Source organism: Bemisia tabaci, chromosome 2 (assembly GCF_918797505.1).
Source record: "Bemisia tabaci chromosome 2, PGI_BMITA_v3".
Lineage (NCBI taxonomy): Eukaryota > Metazoa > Arthropoda > Insecta > Hemiptera > Aleyrodidae > Bemisia > Bemisia tabaci.
This window is the reverse complement of record NC_092794.1, coordinates 78,098,372-78,122,951: the sequence shown is the minus strand read 5'-3', so window position 1 is coordinate 78,122,951 and position 24,580 is coordinate 78,098,372. Positions and strand designations below refer to the sequence as shown.

Here is a 24,580-nt window from a genome sequence, read left to right as displayed (position 1 = left end):
ATCAACAAAATTTTCTGCAAAATGGAGAATTTGCACGCAATTTTTTTATTGCTTCATCTGAAAGTGCCTAATGAGCTGAGTTCGCAATATTTTTCATAATTTTTTTCTGACATGGGAAATTGGAGAAAAATTGATTTAAAAGTGAGAAAATGTGCCGCCTTGTGACGTCATCTGGCGGCATTTCCCATTTAAACACATGTATTTTAGCAGAATCGGTTATTTTGTCATATCTCCTCTAATAATTGCTCAATTTATGAATCAAGGGTATCTTCGTGTTCAGTTCACTCAGAGGATTCCACTTAAACAGGAAATTCATCAAATTTCAGACCCTTGCAAATTCTCCATTATAGCAAACGAAATTTTAATGAGAATAAGTTCTTCTAAATTTTTGGATGCTAAAAGAATTTTAGCTGCTAAGGCGCTAAAAAGAACTGCCAAAATTTAAAATTTTGGCTCCTTGCCCTTCGCTAATGAATAACTTATTTCAAAACAACTCTATAGAAAATATATTCCAGCAGTCCCAGATTATCCAAACTGCTAGGAACCCTGAGTGGCAATCTGGATGAGAGACGAAGTGTTGTAGCGTGATCCTTGACTTCTACACACGAAGTACAGAGGCAGCACCTTTGCCTTCCAAGGAGGGCCCTCTTTGGTTTATAATGTTTTTGTCCAGTAAGACTTTCAGGTCAAGAGGGTGAGACTTGAGACAGACAACAACTTAGGCTAAATAGCATGGGATTCACTTTCCTATAATGTTGGTTTCATGATCGTATCTAAAAACTTTAAATTAAAATCTCAAGAAGATGGACCTTTGAGCTAAATCACTATTAGAAGAAGATTGAGATGCAATCAAGAACGTTTGAAAAAAAGAATTCATGGACTTTTTGCCCCCTACTTTGAGTCAGATCAACAATTCAGAGTTCAATTTCGAAATTTGGCCAATGAGCTTGTTGAGTAATTTATAAATTATTGCATTTTTGAAGAAAAGAGAGTACATACGGGTAATAACGGAAATTTTCCGAGAATTCTTGAAACCCACGAAAAACAAGAATTTTCTGCTACCATTTACATGCGCAACACCAAAAAAGCCTAATGGCGTCTGCCGAGGTCCTCCTGACAGTGGCCATACTATTGACTTCCGATTCCCTCTAGCGCGGTGGAGCAAAATAGACCAAATTCATCTGAACCTGAGAGATACCTGAAGCTAAATTGAATAGAGGAGCGATAGAAAAACGTGCTTCAAATAAGAAGCCGGCATGATCCTTGTGGGGAATCCTCTCTGGCCAAATCTCAGGAAACTTGGATATGTTGCTCAGCTAGTCATTCTAATCAAAAGCTCTTTAGGGCTGATTTTCGAGATATTCGCCATTTTATATGCGTGAACGGAGGTCTCACCAGCTAAACCATTGTGCGGCGCTACTCGTGCCCTTTCCTTTCAGTCCAATCCGGCCCCTCTCTGCTTCCCCACCACCCGTGCCCAGTGCTCGGACTCTAACGCCCATGAGGCTTTGCTCACCATCACCAGGATGCGCCGCAGTATGGTCACATAGCCCGATTTAAGCAGCACCAAGTCAGATATTTATGTTTAAACCTTGTAACATTGTAAATTTATACTTGAAACTCCGATAACGGACGCTGCCCATTGACTCAATGTGTAAGAGAAAAATGACGTTATAACAACTCTCTCTTACACATTGAGTCAATGGGCTATGTCCATCATTGGAGTTTCAGGTCTAAACTTGGAGCTTGTGTAGTAATTTTTAATTCCTGCATTTTTGATAACTAGAGCACATATTTCTGTGGGATTTTTTGTGATATTCTTGAACAATATTAACCTACAAAAAAGAAGTTTAAAGTTGAGTGTTTCAAGCTACCATCTGATTGCGCATCACTGAAAAAAGCTAAGATACCTGAAGCTAAATTGAACAGAGGAGCGATAGAAAAACGTGCTTCAAAAAAGAAGCCGGCACGATCCTTATGGGGAATCCTTCCCGGCCAAATCTCGTGAAACTTGGATATGTTGCTCAGCTGGTCATTCTAATCAAAAGCTCTCAGGGCCGAAAGAGATCCCATGTGCGGTTTTCGAGATATTCGCTGTTTTATATGCGTGAACGGAGGTCTCGCCAGCTAAACCATTGTGCGGCGCTACTCGTGCCCTTTCCTTTCAGTCCAATCCGGCCCCTCTCTGCTTCCTCACCACCCGTGCCCACTGCTCGGACTCTGACGCCCATGAGGCTTTGCTCACCATCACCAGGCCGCGCCACAGTATGGTCACGTAGCCCGATTTAAGCGGCATTAAATCAGATATTTATGTTTAAACCTTGTAACATGAGTTTTTAGGGTTTTTTTGGGTTGTTGATATGCTAACATTTAAAAAAAAATCTATTTTTAATTTCTTTATAATTTTGGTAATACTTTGTTTACAAACCTTAATTGAGGCTAGGCGATTCTGTCAACGCAGTGGTCTAGTTGTCACTGCATCTCATTCCTCTCCGAGGGGTCCCGGGTTCGGTTCTCCAGAGAAGATTATAGTTTTTTTTTTATTAAAAATTATTATTGCATTGAAAGGACCATAAAAAGCTCGTGCCCTTCCCTCTCAGTTCACTCCGGCCCCTCTCCGCTTCCCCGCCACCCGTACCCGAGGCTCGGACTTCGACGCTCACGAGGCTATGTTATGCCTATCATCACTAGGCTGTGTTATAAGACGGCGTGCGGCGCACTGTAGTCCCCTTAGCCCGATTTAAGCGGTAATAAATCGAAAAAATGAAGTTAGGAAAAGTTCGATTTTAAGATGTAGATCGATAGTATATACTGTAGAGACTCCTATAAAATATCACTTCGATAATAGCACTAATTAAGATGTGACAAGCATAGGAAGGGCGGTGCGCAGAGCACTTTTGAGTGCGATTCCTGTTACCGAGCGGCAGTGCTGTGTTGAAGGGTTTGTTTACGTTGTTTCGCTGTACCTGAAAGTGACTGGGCACCTGATTCACAAAATGTAGGGTATGTTGAAGATGTTACATGCTGAAAATTTCCTTTTCATCATTACTATTGCTCTAGACTAGCCCTTAGACATAGTCAGTTTTTTATTAAAATCGCAAAAGTAGGACCAAAAAAATATACTTTGCACCTTGTAATTTTACTTGAAAGTTGTTTTGATGACTCTAGACTTCCTTCTAGTCTGAATGGCAGATCTGTAATCCACCGTAGCCTTAAAAATGGTGTTTTCGCGTTTTTTAGCACTAACTAATATAAGCTATCATAATGTCATTCACCATGCACTTTATCATGTTCCATTGTCATATTCTATCAACTCAGATGCATTAGAGCCTACATTTGCCCAGGCAGAGTAATACGAGATGATGGGGCTGATTGGAGGGAATTGAAACTAGTGCTCAAGAACCGCGAAAAATCGTCTCAAGAAGCCACTTCCCAGTTCTGCTAAAGTTTCGATGGTAACCTTAAATGGATTCAACAAACCTAAAATCTGATCATTAGGTCATTGATTGTTGACATGGTGCTCCAGCAGTAAAATGTAAAAACGGGCTCTGAGCATGGTGTCAACAAACAGAAAGATATCTTCCTCATATGAAAAATTAAAATATTAAGTCTGAAGGAGAGGTTTAGGTCAAGTATAAATATATTAGGTAAGGTTAGGTTAGGACAGGCAAGGTTAGATTAGATCAGGGAGAGTTTGGTTCAGTGAAGTTGAGTTCGTTTTGTGAGTTAGAGTTGGCTTAGGTTAGATTAAGTTGGGTTAGGTTAGATTAAGTTGGGTTCGGTTAGGTTAGGCCACGGTAAATAGCACCAGAAAACAAGACTTGAAAGAGCCTCGCCAAAAAGGAGTGTTTTTTAGCCCCTTTTTGGATGCCCGAGTTGGTCAACCGGACAAGACTTAAATGTGAGCCTATGGTAAGGCAAAATTCCAGGCAAAGTTTCAACTTGAAGTGAGCCCCCATTCAGGCTGTACAGCGTTGCGAATTTTTCATATTTATGTGCTAAAATCAAGGAATTCTGAGCTATTAGTCCAGTGAACAGACTAGTACACCCAAGTTGGTCGATGGGACAAGGCTCAAATGAAAGCTTATGGTAAGGCAAACTTGCAGGCAAAGTTTCAATTTGAAGTGAGCCGCTGTTTAGGCTGTACAGCGTTGTCAGTTTTTCATTTTTTTATGCGAAAATCAAGGAATTCTGAACTAATAGTCGAGAGCATTATAATTACACAGACTTTTACATCGGTCTACAGGCAGAATACTACCCTCAGATCGCATAGAAGTGCAATTAAAGGCCATCGTGAAATTTTCGAAGCAGTGTTGCCAATTTTTTCTTAATTTTTTAACATAGAATGAGGGTACTTTCAAGACTTTTGGCAGAAAACCTGTACCCTCATGGGCTATAACTTTGACGAGTATGGGCAAATTGAATTTTTTGCATGAATGACAACTAAATGCTACAGCATGAGGCTCTCATGCCTCCCAGAACAGAGAATCGCGTTTTGATTTTCAAATATGGAGCTGAAAAATATCTTTATTTTAACGTAAAAATGCCATGAAATGGTAACATTGGCCTAAAAATTCGTCTTCTCCCTTAAGACCAATCCTATAGTGTTGTAGGGTAATAATTTGCTTATACTGTAGAATGAAAGCCCCTTAGAGTACAAATTTTGCACCAAAACTCAAAAATATCAGAGTCTTATCGTAAAATAAATGTTCACAATGTGGCAAAGTTGCTCTGAAAATTCCATTTTTACCCTGAACAGTAATCATGCACTATGCAATGGTGGTATTCAGCCAAAAATTACGTATTTCGAGCATTCACTTGAGAATATATGTACTTAGTTTTTGTAAGAAATTAAAATGAACTTGGCAACATTGCTTTGGAAATTCGATTTTCTCCGTGAGCAGCGATCATTTAAGGTACGGAACCTTAGGCGCGTCTGGACGCGGCGTCCAGACGCCGATAAATCTGTCTAATGATTTTTGCGCGGGGACGGCACCTTAGCGGCGAAGAGACGCTGCGGAAAACGCCGATGGAGGACGCTCCGATCTGTCGCGAATAGATCGGAGCGAAGACGCCGACAAATTCCGCTCAGTCCGCTGCCTTTCCTACATATTTTGGAATGTGTTTAGTTCGAAAAAACCCACGAATTGATCACAAAGGCTGCGAATTGATCGACAAAAGCCGTGAATCGATTGACAATTCCGTGAATCGATCGACAAGAGCCGTGGATCGACCGACCCACCCGTGAATCGATCGACAAAAGCCGTGGATCGATCGACAAAAGCCGTGGATCGATCGACAAACCTGTGAGTCTATTGACAAACCTGTGAATCGATCGACAATCCTATGAGTCGATCGACAAACCTGTGAATCAATCGACAAACCTATGAGTCGATCGACAAACCTTTGAGTTGATCGACAAACCTGTGAATCGATCGACCAAATTGTGAATTGATCGAATTACGTCGATCGATTCATGTCGATTGACTTGATACCGGTTTTTCTTTTAATTGTCAATCATTTCTCGTCTATCGATGCACGTTTTTTGTCGATCGAATCCACACCGGTTTTTTAGTAATTTGTCCATCGAATCGGTGTCGATCGATTCACGTTTTTATTTTTCGGTCGATTTTTGTCGATCGAATCCACACCCTCCTAAAAAAAAAGCGCGTCCAGCCATTTTCGCGGCCCAGAGCATACTGTCCGATCAACGAAAATTCGAGAAATTGACAGCGGACAGAGCGGAAAAAATCCATGGATTCCGCTCCTAAGGTGCCGTGCTCCGAAATGTGAGCGTCTTCTCGCCCTCGACTCGGTAGCAGAGTTTTCCGCCGGCGTCTAGGACGCCACGGACAGACGCGCCTAAGGTTCCGTAGCTTTACCATCGTATGGTAATGTTTTTAGCCCATATTCGTCGAAGTCATAGCCCATGAGGGTACAGGTTTTCCACCAAAAGTCTCGAAAATACCCTCATTCTATGTTAAAAAATTAAGAAAAAATTGGCAACACTGCTTCAAGAAGTTCACGATGGCCTTTAATTGCGCTTCTATGCGATCTGAGGGTAGTATTCTGCCTGTAGACCGATGTAAAAGTCAGTGTAATTATAATGCTCTCGACGATTAGTTCAGAATTCCTTGATTTTCGCATAAAAAAATGAAAAACTGACAACGCTGTACAGCCTAAACAGCGGCTCACTTCAAGTTGAAACTTTGCCTGCAAGTTTGCCTTACCATAAACTTTCATTTGAACCCTGTCCCGTTGACCAACTCGGGTATCCAAAAAAGGGGCTAAACATGGCGATTCTCTTTGAAAGATGCTATAGAGGGAGATTTTAAGTTTTGTTGACACCAAGATCATCTCTCACAAGAGTCAGAATTTTTTTTTTAGATGATCACAGTGTCAGTAAAAACTTAGAAAAACTGTTTGTTGACACCATGCTACGTAATCTTTTTTTTTCGATGTTTTATCATGTTTTACACACATAGTCTATCAAAATAGATACATTTAAGCTCAAGTTCAGATTGACAGATGAAAACGAGCCCAAACGGTCGATCGGTGGGACTTGCCAGAAGGGATCCTGAGTCATGAAACGTGGTAGTATTATCCTGGGCGGTCTACTGTTCCTTTGACAGTAGTATGACGAATTGACGAAGTTCTACTACATTTAGCTTTATATGGTCCTTCCAATGCAATAATAATTTTTAAGCAAAAAAAAAACTATAATCTTCTCCGGAGAACCGAACCCGAGGCCCTCGGAGAGGAATGAAATGCAATGACTACAAGATCACTGCTTTGACAGAATTGCCTAGCCTCAATTAAGGTTTGTAAACAAAGTATTACCAAAGTTATAGAGAAATTAAAAATGGATTTCTTTTTTAAAATGTTAGCATATTAGCAACCCAAAAAAACCCTAAAAACTCATGTTACAAGGTTTAAACATAAATATCTGATTTAATGCCGCTTAAATTGGGCTACGTGACCATACTGCGGCGCGGCCTGGTGATGGTGAGCAAAGCCTCATGGGTGTCAGAGTCCGAGCAGTGGGCACGGGTGGTGGGGAAGCAGAGAGGGGCCGGATTGGACTGAAAGGAAAGGGCACGAGTAGCGCCGCACAATGGTTTAGCTGGTGAGACCTCCGTTCACGCATATAAAACAGCGAATATCTCGAAAACCGCACATGGGATCTCTTTCGGCCCTGAGAGCTTTTGATTAGAATGACCAGCTGAGCAACATATCCAAGTTTCACGAGATTTGGCCGGGAAGGATTCCCCATAAGGATCGTGCCGGCTTCTTTTTTGAAGCACGTTTTTCTATCGCTCCTCTGTTCAATTTAGCTTCAGGTATCTTAGCTTTTTTCAGTGATGCGCAATCAGATGGTAGCTTGAAACACTCTCAACTTTAAACTTCTTTTTTGTAGGTTAATATTGTTCAAGAATATCACAAAAAATCCCACAGAAATATGTGCTCTAGTTATCAAAAATGCAGGAATTAAAAATTACTTCACAAGCTCCAAGTTTAGACCTGAAACTCCAATGATGGACGTAGCCCATTGACTCAATTTGTAAGAGAGAGTTGTTATAACGTCATTTTTCTCTTACACATTGAGTCAATGGGCAGCGTCCGTTATCGGAGTTTCAAGTATAAATTTACAATGAATCTTAACAAAAAGGATGTCATTCTACTCAGTATTAATGCTGCTACACGTTATGGATCAGTTTCTTGCATTATCTTGTACATTGTGATAATTAATGCTTTCAAAGACGTAAAGCGAGGGGCAGCGCAGCGTCGTGGCGGATCTCCACCCTACACAGGGTGTCTACTAAAACAGGCTGGCTAAAAGTCAAACTTTTACGGTGCTTTTTCAGTACATTCCAAAGAAATTCAGTACCTCCTCAAGAGAAAAATTCAATACCTTTTCAGTACCTCCATTTGACGAAATTCGAAAAATTTCAATAATTTTAATTTCTCGCTCACATTGCGACAAAAATGAAAATCATTCCGGACCTCATGGCGGAATTTACGCACTTTTTCAGTACTTTCGGACAGCCCTTAAAATATCAGTGCTATTTTCGGACTTTCTGGAAACTCTGGACTTATGGCACCCTTCGAAATCACATAGGATCACCTTAAACTGAGGTTCTCAAATCAACCAAGCTTGAGCTATCAGACCGGCATTATCTTGCTTGCTCAATCGAATTCAACTCTATTCACCTTTCGTCACTCAAGTTTAATTTTCAACATTCAAGTTTTATTTTCAACATTCAAGAGGTAAGCTGTGCTACAACTTTGAGCAGTCAAAGTTTAGTATAAATTTCTAAGTGTTGAAAAAATCACTAATTTTGAGTTTATATTCTGGCAAAGCGACATTTTTGGAAATATTATGACCGACTCACCTTAGGTACATTCTAAAAAAAGTGAGACTCGCAAGAAAATGACTTACCTTGTGAAGTTGAAACAGATGTACTTGTGGAAACATTCTGCAGGGGTTGTGCCTGTGATGACCCAGTCGTAGTTTTAGAGAGGACCGCGATTTTCGTTTTGTTAGTAGCCTGAAAAGATAGAAGGTACTAATTAGTTTGTATGGATACTACACCTATGAGAAATGACTCCATGTGATAAAAACTATTTCAAATGTTGACTGCTGAGGCTTTTTAGATATCAAGTCCCAGGAGGCTAATGCTGTCCCACACAGGCCAGCTTTAAAAGAGCTGCAGTTGGACGACTTCTGAAGCTCTGTGGCCTGATTATTGAATTGATACACAAAGCGACATACAAAAAAGAGAAAATGACAATGGGAGGATTCTCCTGGTGGAAGAAAATGGTTGCAATGGACGAAGGAGATAGGTAAAAGACTAACAACAACCCACTAGAGATCCTACGGTAACCGTGATTTCCACACATCTTCCATTTGTGTGCTGGTGCAAGTGTATCAACTTGAGATTTTCTCTCCTCTCTGTAGCCTTGCAAGACCAGTAACTGCCAATATTTGCAGGCTGAATGTATTGGTTAATGTATTAATGGGCAAACCTCACATGAATGTGAAAATTGAATCGGTCAGTTACAAAAAGGCTTAAGCGTCTAATATAAAAATGTGCTAAAAACAGAAGAAACAGTATGCTCCAACCCGTTTTAAGTTGCAGATTAATGAAGAATGTGATTAATTAATTCATCGCTTTAATATTTTAGAGCTTTGAGATTTGTAAGGGATCAATTGAAACAGTTTTTACCATTTTTCTCAAATTCTTATTTTTGGCGCTTGAGCCCTTTCGTAACTGACTGATTCAATTGGAAACCACACATGCACCACTATGTAACTTTTCAGGAGAGACAATTAACTGTAAAAAAATAGGGGAACACTGTGTTTTAATCTGGAATTTTTTTTCTTTTCCTTGATTACACTGCCCATTGGGCTTTGAAGGCTTTTAATCAAAATTAATTTGGATTATCTGTACAACAAATTAAATTTGGAGATTGATGTGTGTGATTTTTTTAAATCACAACTGGACATCAAGATTCTGGCATTAAGCTCAGGCTAAGAGTTGATTCAAATCATGACTGTATAATATTTAAGCGATACTTTTATTCTTTTGAGCAATTGGAGTTTTTGAGAGCAAAGCGCTGCTTTGCTTAAAAAAATTTCGATTGAGGCGAGTTATGAAAGGGAGAAGAAATCAGGTCTGTAGGCAGGAGGCCACCAATTATGCTCATATCACGCACACAGCACATCAGACAAAAGCATTGAAACAGTCCTAATTTGTAGCAAATTCACTCTGCAGTGCAACGTCTGGACGTACGTAGAAAGAGTTGATGGAGCCAACTTTTCAGTAACTCACAAAGTTTCGTTATTATTTGATATTTAAATAAAGTGTGAAAAAAAAAATCAATCAAGTTAATAAAAGACAACTTCAGCAAAAAATGTATCTTCTACCGGTGTTTTCTCAGGCCATGCTGTGGCTAGGGTCTTGGCAGTTTTGGGCAGCATCTGCACTAAGTCTAGTTCAGGATCAGTGATGAGAGCCTGGATCAAATTTTGAGCTTGCTTCGTAGATTCCATTGAGCCTCTAAAAAAGTAGAATTATGATGTATAAACAATGATGAAACATCAAAATAATTAATCGATTGTCATCTTTCAATAAGCAAAAAATAAAGCGTTTAAAGTTTTTGGCCAATCACGATGCATACTCAGCAGGCTACATGGAAGGTGCACCTAAGATCAGGTAGTATGCATTATGAACCAGTTACAGTATCAGAACAAATTAACTGCATGAATTCAGGCAAAAACAATGGGTGAACTACTAATAAAAACTGACCTGTTTGGACAACAATTTCACAATAACATTTCCTACCATGGCAATAATTTTTTGTAACCTTTCTCACATGATTACTGGTCAAATCGTGTGACATCTTACACTTTTATCCATTAGGAAGCATAACTTAGAGATTAGAGGATCCAAACAAATTTAATTTTTGTCTGGGACGGGGAGGGGTGTTGGGTTGGCAGAACTGTATCTATCAGCGTAGACAGTAACCACAATCCCCTCTGGCCGAAATTAAACTTTTTTGGTTTTTAGATTCTCCATGGATCAGACTGGAATAAAATATATAATTTCACAACAACATTGTATTTCCTACACTAAAAACACATTTCTTCTGTACAGCTTTAGAAAGCCCATTTAACCGGGTGTAATAGTTACTGCAAACTTTGAGGCTCTGAAGACAAGATGTAGAATCAACTTTTTGAACTTTCTTTGTTAGAACTTCTTCCTTCCTTCCCTTGGGTTCTCCTTATTGAAGTAAAAAAGAATGGCAAAATTCTTGGAGACATAACTTTTTGGAAATCATTTGCCTATTCTATGCGGTAAAGGTGAGTGCGGTAATTCTGATACTGCATGACTTCTGTTGTGAACATTGTTGTACCCTACAAAATCGAAAAATGACTGTTGAGTGTCAATCTCAACACATATTTACCTCAAATCTTACATCGCAATTTATCTAAAGAGGAATGGGCAATTCCAGAAAATTAGGTGAATCTTTGGAACTTCGTATCCCTGCAATTCCGAAGGGCTTGATTTTTGGAGTTCAGAGAACAAGAAAATGACATTACTGAGTGCCTTGTAAGGACAGGGGTAACGCTCAAAGTTTTGATGGTCATTACTTTCCATCTCTCAACATTACTTTTCCTTTCGCCTCAATCATTGATAACACAATGATTCAATAAATATGCTATTAAAATTATCACCATGTGCCAGCTTAAACTAGGATATCATGGCCAAAAACCAATGCAGTGTAATAAAGCACTTACTTGATTGTGATTATACGTTCTCCTTGACCTTTACTTTGTTTTTCTATTTCGATGAAAGCACCTGTTGTTGTTCTAATGGTGTTGATATTGGATCCACCTCGCCCAATAACGCGGCTGATGGCATTTGGAGGCACTGAGACTTTCTTCGATCGAAAAGGTGAATTCAAATATCTAAAACAAGCAAATTCAAATTACTGGTAATGTTTAGGAGAGACCACGAAAGTGTATATTAGAAAAGAAGTTCTTCCAACACTTTTACCATCATTATTAAGAATCAGAAAGCCAAAGTCCCATCCACTAAGAGCTGGCAGGGAACCTCCAAAAGGTCTGCTCCTGGTGTTTTTGCAGTCATATCAACTCGAATTGAGGAACAAAAAGCTTATGGCGTAATGGGTTATTTTCCTGATAATTTAAAAAATGAATTATCTATGACTGCTCTACTACTGCATTTGAGTACAAATTTTCTAATCTATCAGCCAACTTTTGGTGCCAAGAGTCAATTTTTCCTGTTATGGGGCACAGATTTGAGGTATTAGGGGACTTTAACTTAAACGCACACCAATGTGAATACAATATACATATATGACTGGTAGAGATAATGGGCTTTTTGATAATTTTCTTGACTTAAACAAATTTACACAGGATACGCTAGAAACTCGGAAGATGATAGATATACCCGGTTAAGAGGAATACTCAAAACATGTTGCTAGACAATGGTAGAGTGAAGCCTAGAACTTTTTGCTTCTTAGTAGGACATGCTAAGCAAGTATGCTTGAAGCAATGCTTCAGTAAACAAGATACGAATGTATGCATTCTGATGGATGTTCCCTAACCACAATTTTTCGGTATGATGATTTGCACAATAAATATTCCTGACATGAACTCTTGACAGACTTTTTTCTTACATTGGTTGTGGAAATTTTGAATTCCCTGCTTACAAGAAAAACAATTGTCTTGATACTTGGATCAAGTCCCGCACTGGGACGATCTTGGTGAGCTTCTCAATTGATAGGTGTCCCTTCCCCGGGTTGTGTTGTGCTGAGTGTTAGAGACGTACAACAGCGGAGCCGAAACATCAGGATTGAGTTTGCCATATTTCATACCATTGAGACTGTTCCAGTATCATTTAATACGTGATATAACTCACATAGATTTCATTTTTCATAAGCAGAGGATTTGAGTTTACGCATCAAAATATTAAATACCTTCGTTGGGAGTTAATTTTTGTTGCGAGTCATGTTCTGAATGAAATTTTTGGTAAGAAATATCATAAGCGAAAATTCACACCTTGTCTAGAGGTTCATTTCTGTGAATCCCCTTGAGACATTTAATGATGATGCTCTGATTCTCGTGATCAGAAGGTTACAAATGCTATGAGAAACGTCATAATTATGGACAGAGACCACTGATACAAAAATTAAATTACAAAATTAATGCTCATTAGTTCTGCTTACTTTCGGACGACTTCCTTCCATCCCTCTTCTCCTCGTTGTTTAACAAGTTTGTTGGAGCCTGGTGCTTTTCCTCCCAATAATTCTTCTTCATAGTAGCTCCTACAAATTTGGGAAATCGAAACAAAATTGACTAACAATTCAAATATTCACTTAATTCATTAAATATTCATTTACAGAAAGTCTGCTTTCAACGGGTTGTGTGCTATTCTCTTTCCTTTATACAAAAGATCATTTAATGAGATTTGATGAATTCTCATTTGATTAGATGGGATTTTCTGAATTCCATGAGTTTCTTTCTGTGTGAGTTTCATTCATAGAAAGTAATGCAAAACCATTCAAAAGTCTTCCATTCCATAAATTTATATTTCATTCCATATGTGAAAATGGGCCTGTTGCAAACTTTTGCTAGAGCAAAAATAAGAGTTGTTTCTTATAGATAATGCCTCAAAAATCACGATGAGCGCATCGGCAAAGTCTGAAATGCACTCATAACTTCACAATCTGCGTAAGAAATTTGCGTTTTTTTAAGCTTCCCGCTTCAAAAACGATACTACGGCATAGGTGAACATTTTGTTAGAGGAGTCGCTCCATCGTCGGCGATATTCATCATGGCCGACGCTTGCACGCAGTTCCGCGCGTAATTCACGGAGAGTTCAAGGTCAATCAATTCGGGCGTGGAAAATATGAACGTTAACACACCGATTGTTATCTGGTCTAATCCAGTTCAGGTGTTATCTCGTCCCATCAAACGTGTTTTGGCGGATTGGCGTCGGCTATGATGATTATTGCCGACGATGGAACGACTCCTCTTACAAAATGTTCACCTGTGCCGTAGTATCGTTTTTGAAGCGGGAAGCTTAAAAAAACGCAAATTTCTTACGCAGTTTGTGAAGTTATGAGTGCATTTCAGAGTTTGCCGATGCGCTCATCGTGATTTTTGAGGCATTATCTATAAGAAACAACTCTTAGTTTTGCTCTAGCAAAAGTTTGCAACAGGCCCATTAGAGCACAGAATTAAGAAAAAACACAATTTAGTGAGACTTTAAACAAGAAGAGATGTTACAAAGTGGGGTTTAACATTTGCTTATGCAGATTAATTTGTTTCATGTCTTACTTTATATGTTGCGCGATTATCGAAAAAGGACATTGCACTGTTACAGGGATAGTAAGGCACTTTAATACCATATGGTGCATTAAAATTACTCCTTACAAGGATTAAACCAGAAAGTAGACTTCTGATATTCTGATGGATTTCACATGGAAATGTTAATGCTTCAGAATATTGACTTCCCGTAAGTACTTTTTCTGAAATTCAAATAATCAAATAGGGGTCAGAATGAGATAACTCACATGTAATTTGATTGATTGATACTACTGCTGCTGTGATTGTTGCTGTTGGTGCCCTTTTTCTTTTTAGCCCCCACCAAGAAATTTTCATTTGCATTTGTGTCGAGGTTGTCTCGCTGTGTCGTTGTAAAATTTCGAGAGGCTTCAAAAACGAGCGCTTGATGGGCCTTTGGTCTCCGTTCTGGGTTTGCCTGATGACAGCTGTTTATTGATGAGAAACTGTCCAAACTATTTTTAGCAGGCTTGTTTGATTTTGAGTTTGAGTCTTGTTTTGATTTTGGAACATTTTCTGAGGTTTTAGAATTAACAATGACTAACTGAGGAATAGGACCTTTCTTCTCCTGTAAAAAACAAAAAAAAAAACAACTGTTTTTTTAGGGAATATATTATGACAACCACAGGATTGCCAGCCAAATTATTTTTTTCCATTCCCTGACTTTTCCCTGACTTTCCAATATTTTACCCTGACTTTCCCTGACTTTTAAGTATGGATCTGACGCAGTCTGTTACAGTGAAATTGATCCAGTTGATCCCGCAACGCGAGCCCGAGACCGCCCGCGCCTAATTCCACGAAAAATCAGAAAAATCCCTGACCAACACCGAAATTCCCTAACTTTCCCTGACTTTTTCCGGTTGATTTTTTTCCCCTGACTTTTCCCGGTTTTCCCGGTCGCTGGCAACCCTGCAACCAATTATCTCTTCTGAATTTTACTCAATATTATTGAGCAAAAACTATCGTATTTAATTGTACATGAAAATTTAAAGATTTTCATGTCTGTTGTACTCACAGCGGGAGGCTACCAATTGTCCTCCTTAGATCAGGTTCAAATTTGGTAGAGGGGTAGAATAGGGAAACATACTAACCCCCATTTTTTTTTTTTTTTTTTTTTTTTTTTTTTTTTTTTTTTTTTTGGCGCCAATACCCAGCCGTTTTTGAGGTATGAAGTTTTGAAGTTGCCATTTTTTCGTGTCAGCGACGTGCTCAAGTTGAGCCTACTGTGTCCGCACCTTTCAGTACGATCCAAGTTCCGCTCCTGACGAATGAGCTGGCTGGCCTGGCAGCAGCGCTCTCGCCCACAGTACCAGCAGTCCAGGATTCAATTCTCGTCCCGGCGATATTTTTTTACAATTGATTATTTTGTTATTTAATTGCTTCATCACAACAAATTGAAAGTCACCATGTAAACCTTATGATGCTCGTTATTTTCTTTCTTTTTTGTCAAATAATTATTAAAAAAAAATACATGAAAAAATAATAAGTTACATCATAGTGTTTACATGTTGACTTACCATTTGGTGTGATGAAGCAATTAAAAAACAAAATAATCGATTGTAAGACAAGATCTCTGGGATGAGCATCGAACCCAGACCTCCGGTACCATGGGTGAGAGCACTGCTATTCGGCCAGCCAGCTCATATGTACGTAGTGGCACTCAGATCGTATTAAATGGTGCGCGCACAGAAGGCTCAACTTGAGCGTGTCACCGACACGAAAAAACGGCTACTTCAAAAATTCATACCTCACAAACGGCTGGGCATTGGCACAAAAAAAAAAAAAAAAAAATAATACGGGTTCTTATATTTCCCTATTCTACCTCTCTGCCAAATTTGAACCCGATCTGAGGAGGATAATCGGTAGCCTCTCCCCTTGTCAGGGAGAGTTTCATGCTACATGCTACTTTGCCACTTTTAGTTGCTGCTTTTGCTACTTCAAAATACTTCTTTCAACTGACAGTTTTCAATGCAAAATTAGCCTGAAGCGCCAATTTTCTACAGGAATCAACCGATTCAATTTAAAGTGATTCTTAGAGTGAGCATGTTCCATACTTCATTCATTGCAAACCTGCAAATCCATGGAGACTTTTACATTTATACAGTTTATTAACACTTATGGATAGACGCATCTAGATGCAAGACGAAATTTCGATATTGCAATCAGAAGTGCTCGAGAGAAGAGTGTGAAAAAGAGGTGGGTGCTAAGCTTCACAAGAGGTTCTTAGATTCCAAAACCAAAGTGGTAAGAAGAAACTTGTTTAGGACTTTTTTTTTGGAGGGGGATCTCACATCTCTCAGACTTCAAAACTTTTGATGGTAGTATGTTAAGTCTAAGTAAAACCGCTTTGTTTAGAAATAAAGCACTATTTATCATTTTCAGGTGAATGGGGCTTAAATTTTGATAAAAAAAACCTATTACTGGGTCTTCCTTTATCATATAAGAGAGTAAGGAGGGGGTGTAGACCAACTTGGATTTCGCAAAACTCAAAAATAAGATACAATCTAGGCCAGCAGCCTGATTGTTGAAACTTTTTGTTTGTCGGGACAACATAGAAGACATAGGTTAAATGGCGGAGCGTGATTGGTCGGCTATGTCTTTTCGCTGCTTTGTCGTGCTTATGTCGGGTTGAACTCACGACAAGCTAACAGCACCTCTTAAGTTTCCGACAGTATGTCGTACATTCCACCTGACAAAGGCACCATGAAGCAGCGATAAGACATAGCCGACCAATCACACTCCGCCTTTTAACCTATGTCATCTATGTCGTCCCGACAAACAAAAAATTTCAACAATCAGGCAGCAGGCCTCCTGAAAAATGCCCCTAGGTCTTTACCTTGGATACCCCTTCTTGCCCTACACCTTGACAAAACCTGACAACTACGGCCTAATCTGTAAGTTTATTTTAAGGATAAAAAATAAATTGCATGAATGAGTCCATTCATTCGGGGAACCTCATCTCTCATTCATAATCTGTCCATGTTACAGCTCACACCTTCCGACACAACTGATATAGTGATGAATGAGTAACAGTTATGAATATTGAGGGAGACTTTGAAGGCACAGTCGCCAACCGTCACCAATAGTGGCACAACGAGAGAAGAAGAGAAGGAAAAGATGAGAACGAGGAAAACGTGGGATTCCCTTAACAGGCTATAGATAAGTCTTCGATTAAGAGCTTCAGCACGGGCCACTTTCCTGTGGTTACCAGAGCGGTGCACTACATAGTATACCGGGTAGCAGATAACTATTTCTTGCGGGAACAAAGATCCCGCTTGTACCTTGTAGCACTATGTTATAGAAATACTTATGGGTTACATGTCAAAAAATAAATACTTTTTATGGCAAACCATGAAAAATCAGTATCTGAAAGTCAGTGAGGATGAAACCACACCAACTTGGCAACTTGTAAGCGCCTAATTCTCTGTCATTCAATACGGCCCATCTATTTCAACTTGGTCCCTTACAATGTCTCCAAGTACTTGTCCTTAGGCACCAAAAAGCTTTTTCATTATGTAACTTTGTCGCCTGCTGCACAGTTTTTCGTGTTTCCTGAACAATGTATTTTATCTGAGTTGGTGTGTTTTTTAACGCACTGATTCAATTCAGGATTACATCTATCAAGAATAATAGATACTAAGAACCATCGCATCATTCAGCTGAATGAGTTGTGGAAGTTCGCAGATATGTGTTCGCTTGTGAGTTGCACCAAGGCAACCAACTTCATAATACAAAAAAATTCATCAACTATGAGAAAATTAGCTTATTCAAAGCTTATAAAAATGTCAACTTACCTCTTTTTCTTTTTTATTGAGAGGAGAGGCACTAACTTTCCGATCAACAAGAATATTAGACGATGAGATTGCGCTATTAGCATCTGAATTGCCTTTTCCTTTCTTTTTCTTTTCTTTTCGACTGTGTTCTTTACTTTGTTTTGCAACTTCGTTGCTGCTGCAACTTCCTTGACTAGTGGCATCAATCCCACTATCTCCAGCTTCTTCAACCTCTGTTCCACGATATGCTTTTCTCTGGACCAAATTTCCTCCCTTTTTGTTGGAAGATGTCTCGCGGTTCTTCTTGTTAGTCACTATAAAAAGTTGCAAACATTAGCACCTCAGTAAGGCTTCTTTTCCCAGTTTGAAAATTTTCTCTTTACGAATAGAGAAAAATTAGGAAAGTCATCTTGAGGTTGTACTATTAATCATACAGTTAAGGATAATTTTAATGCATTTGAAAATTTGGTAAATCTGATGGACTGAACTTGAACTTACAACACTGGCATCCGAAACTTTGTCACCAAAAATGCTCACACTTGCTGTCAGATAGTTCTTCGCAAGAACTAACCACAGTTTTTCCAAACTATATACAATACAAAATCTTCCTAGCTGGACTTGCCAATACATAAAAAAAAAAAAAAAAAATTCGTTGGCCCACCCTGAAGGGTGCACTACAAGTGATCCTGACAACATTTGGAGAATAATAAATTAAAATCAGAGAGTACAGGAAATCACTAAGAAAAAATTGATCCCACGAAGTAAAAAAGTGACTGATCTCAGCCCAAAATACAGCTCCTTTGAGACAAAAAAAAAAAGCGCCCCATACAAAGCCATCAGAGCCCCATACGGGGCATGGTTTTGGAACTTTTTGGTAATTACGAAATTGTAAGTACTAAAAAGTTTCCTTCTGTCACAAAAATTATGCTTAATTTATGTCGTTGAGTTTTTGGTTGATGTCCTGAGTTCATCCCACTGCCATCTTTGATACAAAAATTTGTTATGATTTTGGAAAAATTCCATGTGTTAGTTGCAACTTACGGACAAGTAATCCCATGCAATTACTACGAAAATGCAACTTACACTTTATTTGATATCATCATTTTGAGAGAGGGTGGCATGTAACGTAAGAAACTTAGGAAAGATTGGAAATTTTCGTGAAATATTTCATGAGCCTGTGAAATTTATAAAAATTTGTAATTTTATCCTTTACATTGAAGCAAAAATCAATTTGGAAGTTCGTGAATAAATTGTGCATCATTCATATTCATTGTAGAGCCTGTTTCCTTCATTATTGCTTTCTCTTTTAGAGTTAAAAGAGACACGACTGCTACAAGTTTGGAGGGTATACCTCCCCTAGCCCCCCTTCCCTAGTCTAGATCGGAAACCTAACCTCAAACTCGTTTGTTTACAACACTTCGAGTTCCTCAAGTTCAGTTCAAAACCATTCTCAAGCAGTAAAGTGCAAACCACCAGCTAATTGCTAATTATAAAACCAATTGATACCCTCTGAGCTGCTGAATCTTCTATTATAAAAAAAAGAAATTCTAGAAAAGGCATTTTAATAAAACTTAAATTTAAAATCCGCCCACCTGTCTTTTACTATACTCCACGAGAGCTTCCTGCATTCCTTCAGTGCTCTAAAGGGAGAAGGCGGAGGGCATCTTGCCATTTTTCATTGAACTTAAATGGCAAGAATCCATGCCATGGAATAACAAAGCTAGCTTTGCTATAAGAAGATCTACAGCAATCTTTACAGTAAGACCATGAAAGATATCCGTTAATCATGTCATTATTGTTTTTTAAGAATTTCGGTTGACCATTCTCAGAAGTCGACTGCTCTTTTTATAATCTTTGCTAGGCTCAGGTTGGTCAACCCGGCAAAATAAATCTGAAAAGTGGGGTTGCTCATTCTGTCAGTACATTTTACAAAAGATATCTATGAAAGCGTCGATTGCAATCGGAAAAGGTTTATTTTTCATGCATCATCCCGAATATTTAGCAAAAGATCTGCAAAGATTACTGTGAGTATCGATGTTGGTCGAGCACTTCAAAGTCATTCGTAGGCCTGTGGCCTGTTGTGAATTCTTTCCTGTGGCGCTTCTTATAGCACAGCTAATTATTATTCTATATTTATGGCGTTCTGTAGAATTGAAAAATATAAGGGAGAGAAGAGGCTTGGAGAGTGAAACCCTCTCTTTCTTTGCTCTCCTAAATAATTCTGTAAACCTCAGGCTATGAGAGATTTGGAAGAAGCAATGCAAAATCAGGTTTCTTACGAATTCCCTATAAAAAAATTTTGCTTGAATTTATTCATGCTTCTCCAAAAACATGAGGGGCTTTGACCCTATGCCCCATATTCATACTTGGTAGGCAATTCGTTGGAGCATAGAATAATAAAGCTAACGCCTTATTTTTCAATGGTTGGTGCCATGCTGCCTTACCCTTATACCTCCACTAGTCCTAGAAGTAGCCAAGGAATGTGCCAACGTACCCATAGTATAGCAAGGGAAAAAACTGATTGCCTACGTTTAAAACAAAGGGAATAAAACAGTTGTTGTTGGTTACAAAAAGGCATTAGGAGGCCCTCTAACAGTTTTCTATTATAATGGTGAATTTCGAACAATCTTGCTTTAATTTTTCATAAATTTCTGAAAGAACGACGGACCGGTTTTAAGGGAAAAGCGGGCACGGTTAAATTGGCTGGTGTTTTAATATGTTGTAGGTCTTAACCTACTGATCAAAAGTGTCAATGGGCGTTTCTTCCTATCTCGAAGTTTTACCCCCCATTTTGTTTTACCCCCCAAAGTTGCCAATTCAGCGTATAATTGGTAGTTTTGAAACCCGGGTTTGTTAGTCGCCTATAAGATTCTTTAATGGTTTTTGAGTCTATTATATCCTATGAATAGACTAGAGACCATCCAAACTCAAAAACTGAACAATTTTGCCTCATGGGGAAGGGGGGGGAGGGTGTTTACGCCACCGACTTCAGCGTCAGCGAGGCGCATTAAACCGATTGTTTCGCCATGTTTTGGAGAATTTTTTATGCAAATGATTGCGACTACATCTTAAAAGGTCAACCAAGATGCAGCTCAGAATATAGCCACTCCCCCCCCCGGGGGGGGGGGGGGCGACCGAACTCGAGCGACGAAACTGGCTTGCGCGGGTCGGATCACACCGATGCTTCTACCATGTTTTGGAGAACTTTTTATGCCCTATGACTCCGGTTGCTTCTTGAAAGATCGGCTGAGATGTAGCTCAGAATATACCTCCCCGTGGTTCCGGGGGGGGGGGGGGGCGAAAAGTGCGCGACCTATCTCGGGCAGCGAAACTTGCTGTCGCGAGTTGCAGCAAACCGATGGTTTTATCATGTTTTAGAGACTTTCTTATCCAAATGAGGCCGACTGCATTTCGAAAGGTCTACTGAGATGGAGCAAGGAATATGCTGTAAGAAAACGGAAGCCTCTCAATCCGCACCCTCCCTCGCAATAGGATCTCTCAGCATAGGTCAATGAGGCGCTGACACTAGTATAGTGGTACTTTTAACGTGGCCAGTACGATTAAAACTCAATACCATTTAACGCAACATTCAATTTTCAGCATATTCTGATGCATTACAGAATTTTGGCGAGGGAAGAGGTTAGTTGCTATTGAAAAGGAAAAAATATAAAATAAAAAGAAGAGATACATGACCTTGTTTTTTTCTTAGATTTTCTGATTACGTAAAAAAATCCCAGCGAGTTCGCCTCATTAATTGGTTCACCCAAGCCTTTCAAATTGGGTACCCAGGGAGCAACAGTCTCATAAAAACAGAAGTTGATAATGAGAGAATTATTCAAATATTGCATTGAATAAAGGAGCTTTTATTTGGGAAAAATTCCAAGTCATAAGTTTTGAAAGCCTAAGATGTAAATTAGAATATTTAATTTCAGTGCTGCTTAAAATCCTCTCTTTTCCCCCAATTTAATTGTAATATTCACTGGCTCTTTTATCTACTTGCATCTTAAAGTCGCAACGGGACGGTATTCTGGGCGGCTCTGACATGAGGCGGGTAGTGTCAGGTGATTTAAAAGGGATTGACTCAAGCAGAGACATTCTTTTTAAATCTTGAGGCGAAAGGCAATTGGCTTCATTATGAAACAGTCGACATTCTGCAAAAGTTTTTAATGAGCGCTGGTATGATGAGCGATTTCATTTTAAAAATCACCTAGATGATGTATTTCTGAAATCTACCGACGTCATATAGCCTCAGCCAAGGGAATCATCTGCACCATTATTGTGCTCAGTTGGAAATGCATGTCAGCTAAAAATGACCCTTGGAATTATGTATGAGTGATGGTGGTAAAAAGTGTCAGTATACTAGTATCAGTGCCACACTGACCTATGCTGAGAGATCCTATTGCGAGGGAGGGTGCAGATTGAGAGGCTTCCATTTTCTTACAGCATATTCCGTGCTCCATCTCAGTAGACCTTTCGGAATGCAGTCCGCCTCGTTCGGATAAGAAAGTCTCCAAAACATGACGAAACCATCAGTTTGCTGCAACTCGCAACAGCCAGTTTTGCTGCCCGAGATCGGTTGCGCACTTTTCGCCCCCCCTCCCCCGCCACCACGGGGAGGTATATTCAGAGCTGTATCTTGGTCGACCTTTTAAGATGTAGTCGCAATCATTTGCATAAAAAATTCTCCAAAACATGGCGAAACAATCGGTTTAATGCGCCTCGCTGACGCTGAAATCGGTGGCGTAAACACCCTCCCCCCCTTCCCCATGAGGCAAAATTGTTCAGTTTTTGAGTTTGGATGGTCTCTAGTCTATTCATAGGATACAATAGACTCAAAAACCATTAAAGAATCTTACAGGCGACTAACAAACCCGGGTTTCAAAACTACCAATTATACGCTGAATTGGCAACTTTGGGGGGTAAAACAAAATGGGGGGTAAAACTTCGAGATAGGAAGAAACGCCCATTGACACTTTTGATCAGTAGGTTAAGACCTACAACATATCAAAACGCCAGCCGATTTAACCGTGCCCGCTTTTCCCATAAGACCGATCAGTCTTCCTTTCCTGAAATATTTCACGTGAAATGTTACGTTTTTTTTCATGAAAGGACCCCGCACACCTCTTATGGGAAGCTGCACCATGAAGAATTGCCTTCTGACTTAGGTAATTCGATTCTCCTCAAGATGCTGATCTAAAGTTATAATTGCGCCAACTTTCTACGATGCACCGTTTTCGCAAAAAAACCTAAGAGAAGATTCAATTATTCGGCGACTAGGAATAAGAAAGAACAAAACATTTGAGGACAGGCCCAATGTAAATAAGGAAAAAACGTAACGCGTGTCCGTCTTCTTATCTGTACCTGCCGACTCAGGGGCTATCTCCCTCCCGCACTCGTCCGGTAGACGTTCAGACTTTCCTGTTCTTATGCTCCTCAAGAATCTCATTTGGAAGGTCAAGCAAAACGGCGAGCCGAATCAGAGATAAGACTGCCGCTCAGTGCAGGAGTTCCCGTGATTTGTTCACTCTAGCACTGAAATGAGGAATCTTTCTGGCTTTTTATTGCCGAATAATTGAATCTTCTCTTCGGTTTTTTGCAAAAACTGTGCATTGTAGAAAGTTGGCGCAATTATAACTTTTGATCAGCAGCTTGAGGAGAATCGAATGACATAAGTCAGAGGGCAATTCTTCATGGTGCAGCTTCCCATAAGAGGTGTGCGGGGTCCTTTAGCCACCTTGCTTTAAGGGGTGGAGGACGGGACAGGACACCCCCATCCTGCAGGAGGTCACCTGAGGGGTTGTAATCTTGGAACAACGAAACCCTTTGAAATGCGCCTTAATATTACCTGCACTTCATGGTATATGACTTATTTCCAAAACAAACACTCTGATCAGTATAGGACAGGCTGCCTTGGCCTGGACCAGTTATTGAAGCTGTGCAACAAGTAGTTCTCAAGACTTCTATTCTACGTGATTCTAAGATCCCTTTAGAAAATTTTGAAGATTATCTGATATGGCATTTCGGTTTAGTTAGTGAGACCTGAATCTAGGGACAGGCCCCCTGAAATGATCATGGTCTACGCTTAAGACTACAGAATAAAATCAGGATGGCAATGGGAATGGTCAGAGGAAACTTGAATACAATGGAAATCGCTAAAATTTAAAAAAACTCCTAACTTTTCTCACTGAAATACTTGATCAAGCGTCATTTTGGAGGGTCTGCCGCCCTCCTTCTTTGGGAGTGACAGTGTGACTGCTGCGGGCATTTTTTCATCTGAGGATGGATTTTTAGATTTTTATCAAGTTATTATCTATTCTGCCAGGCAGCGTGTCATGACTCTTCACGTTTTGAGCATCAACAAGTTGGAATAGGAGATAGTCAAGTAAGTAAAGTAAGTAAGTAAGTAAGTAAAGGCCGGGCTGACCGGCAAGGCGCCCCCAAGGGGCCAAGGCAACTGGCTACTGCCGTCGTGCACCCCAAAGTTGGACCGTGCTCCTTAACTTTTAACTTCGTACTATTGACACATTGTGTAACCTCTATATTCCCGCAAGGCCGTCTGATAGCCAACGGAAGGTCTTATCAAAGACTGTGGCAGACGCTACAGAGCACGGAATTTCGGAGCACGGCCACGCCTCCACCGAGTTGGACTGTGTTGTTGCAATCTACACTGATAGGTAGCGCTGGCAGTCGCGCACACTACGAGTGATTACCGATTTTTCACAACCCAGTCGAACAGTGCAGACGGATTACTTACTGGGTGACCATGTCCCTCCCGCACCCTGTTACCTCCAAGGGTCAGGGTATTGGAGTGGCATAGTCATCCACAGTCACGATGACTGATATTTGAGTGGCCTCAAATATCAGTCACCTCCGGGGATTGAACCCGAGACCTCAGTGTTGGCAGCGAACTGCCTTGACCACTACACCACTG

General features: G+C 39.8%; 1 protein-coding gene across 2 annotated transcripts in view; it reads right to left on the bottom strand.

The window, feature by feature from the left end:
* mask (multiple ankyrin repeats single KH domain) overlaps positions 1-24,580 on the bottom strand; it is a 154,367-nt gene that overhangs the window by 22,005 nt on the left and 107,782 nt on the right. For both annotated transcript variants that reach the window (XR_011899182.1, XM_072296328.1), the window contains exons 26-31: positions 17,671-17,963; positions 14,107-14,444; positions 12,757-12,855; positions 11,303-11,473; positions 9,929-10,061; positions 8,441-8,549 (exon numbers count right to left, since the gene is read on the bottom strand). Coding sequence is in view for 1 of the 2 variants with exons in the window: in XM_072296328.1 (XP_072152429.1) it covers positions 8,441-8,549; positions 9,929-10,061; positions 11,303-11,473; positions 12,757-12,855; positions 14,107-14,444; positions 17,671-17,963 (1,143 nt within the window). In the remaining variant the exon portion in view is untranslated. The remainder of the gene's footprint in view (positions 1-8,440; positions 8,550-9,928; positions 10,062-11,302; positions 11,474-12,756; positions 12,856-14,106; positions 14,445-17,670; positions 17,964-24,580) is intronic.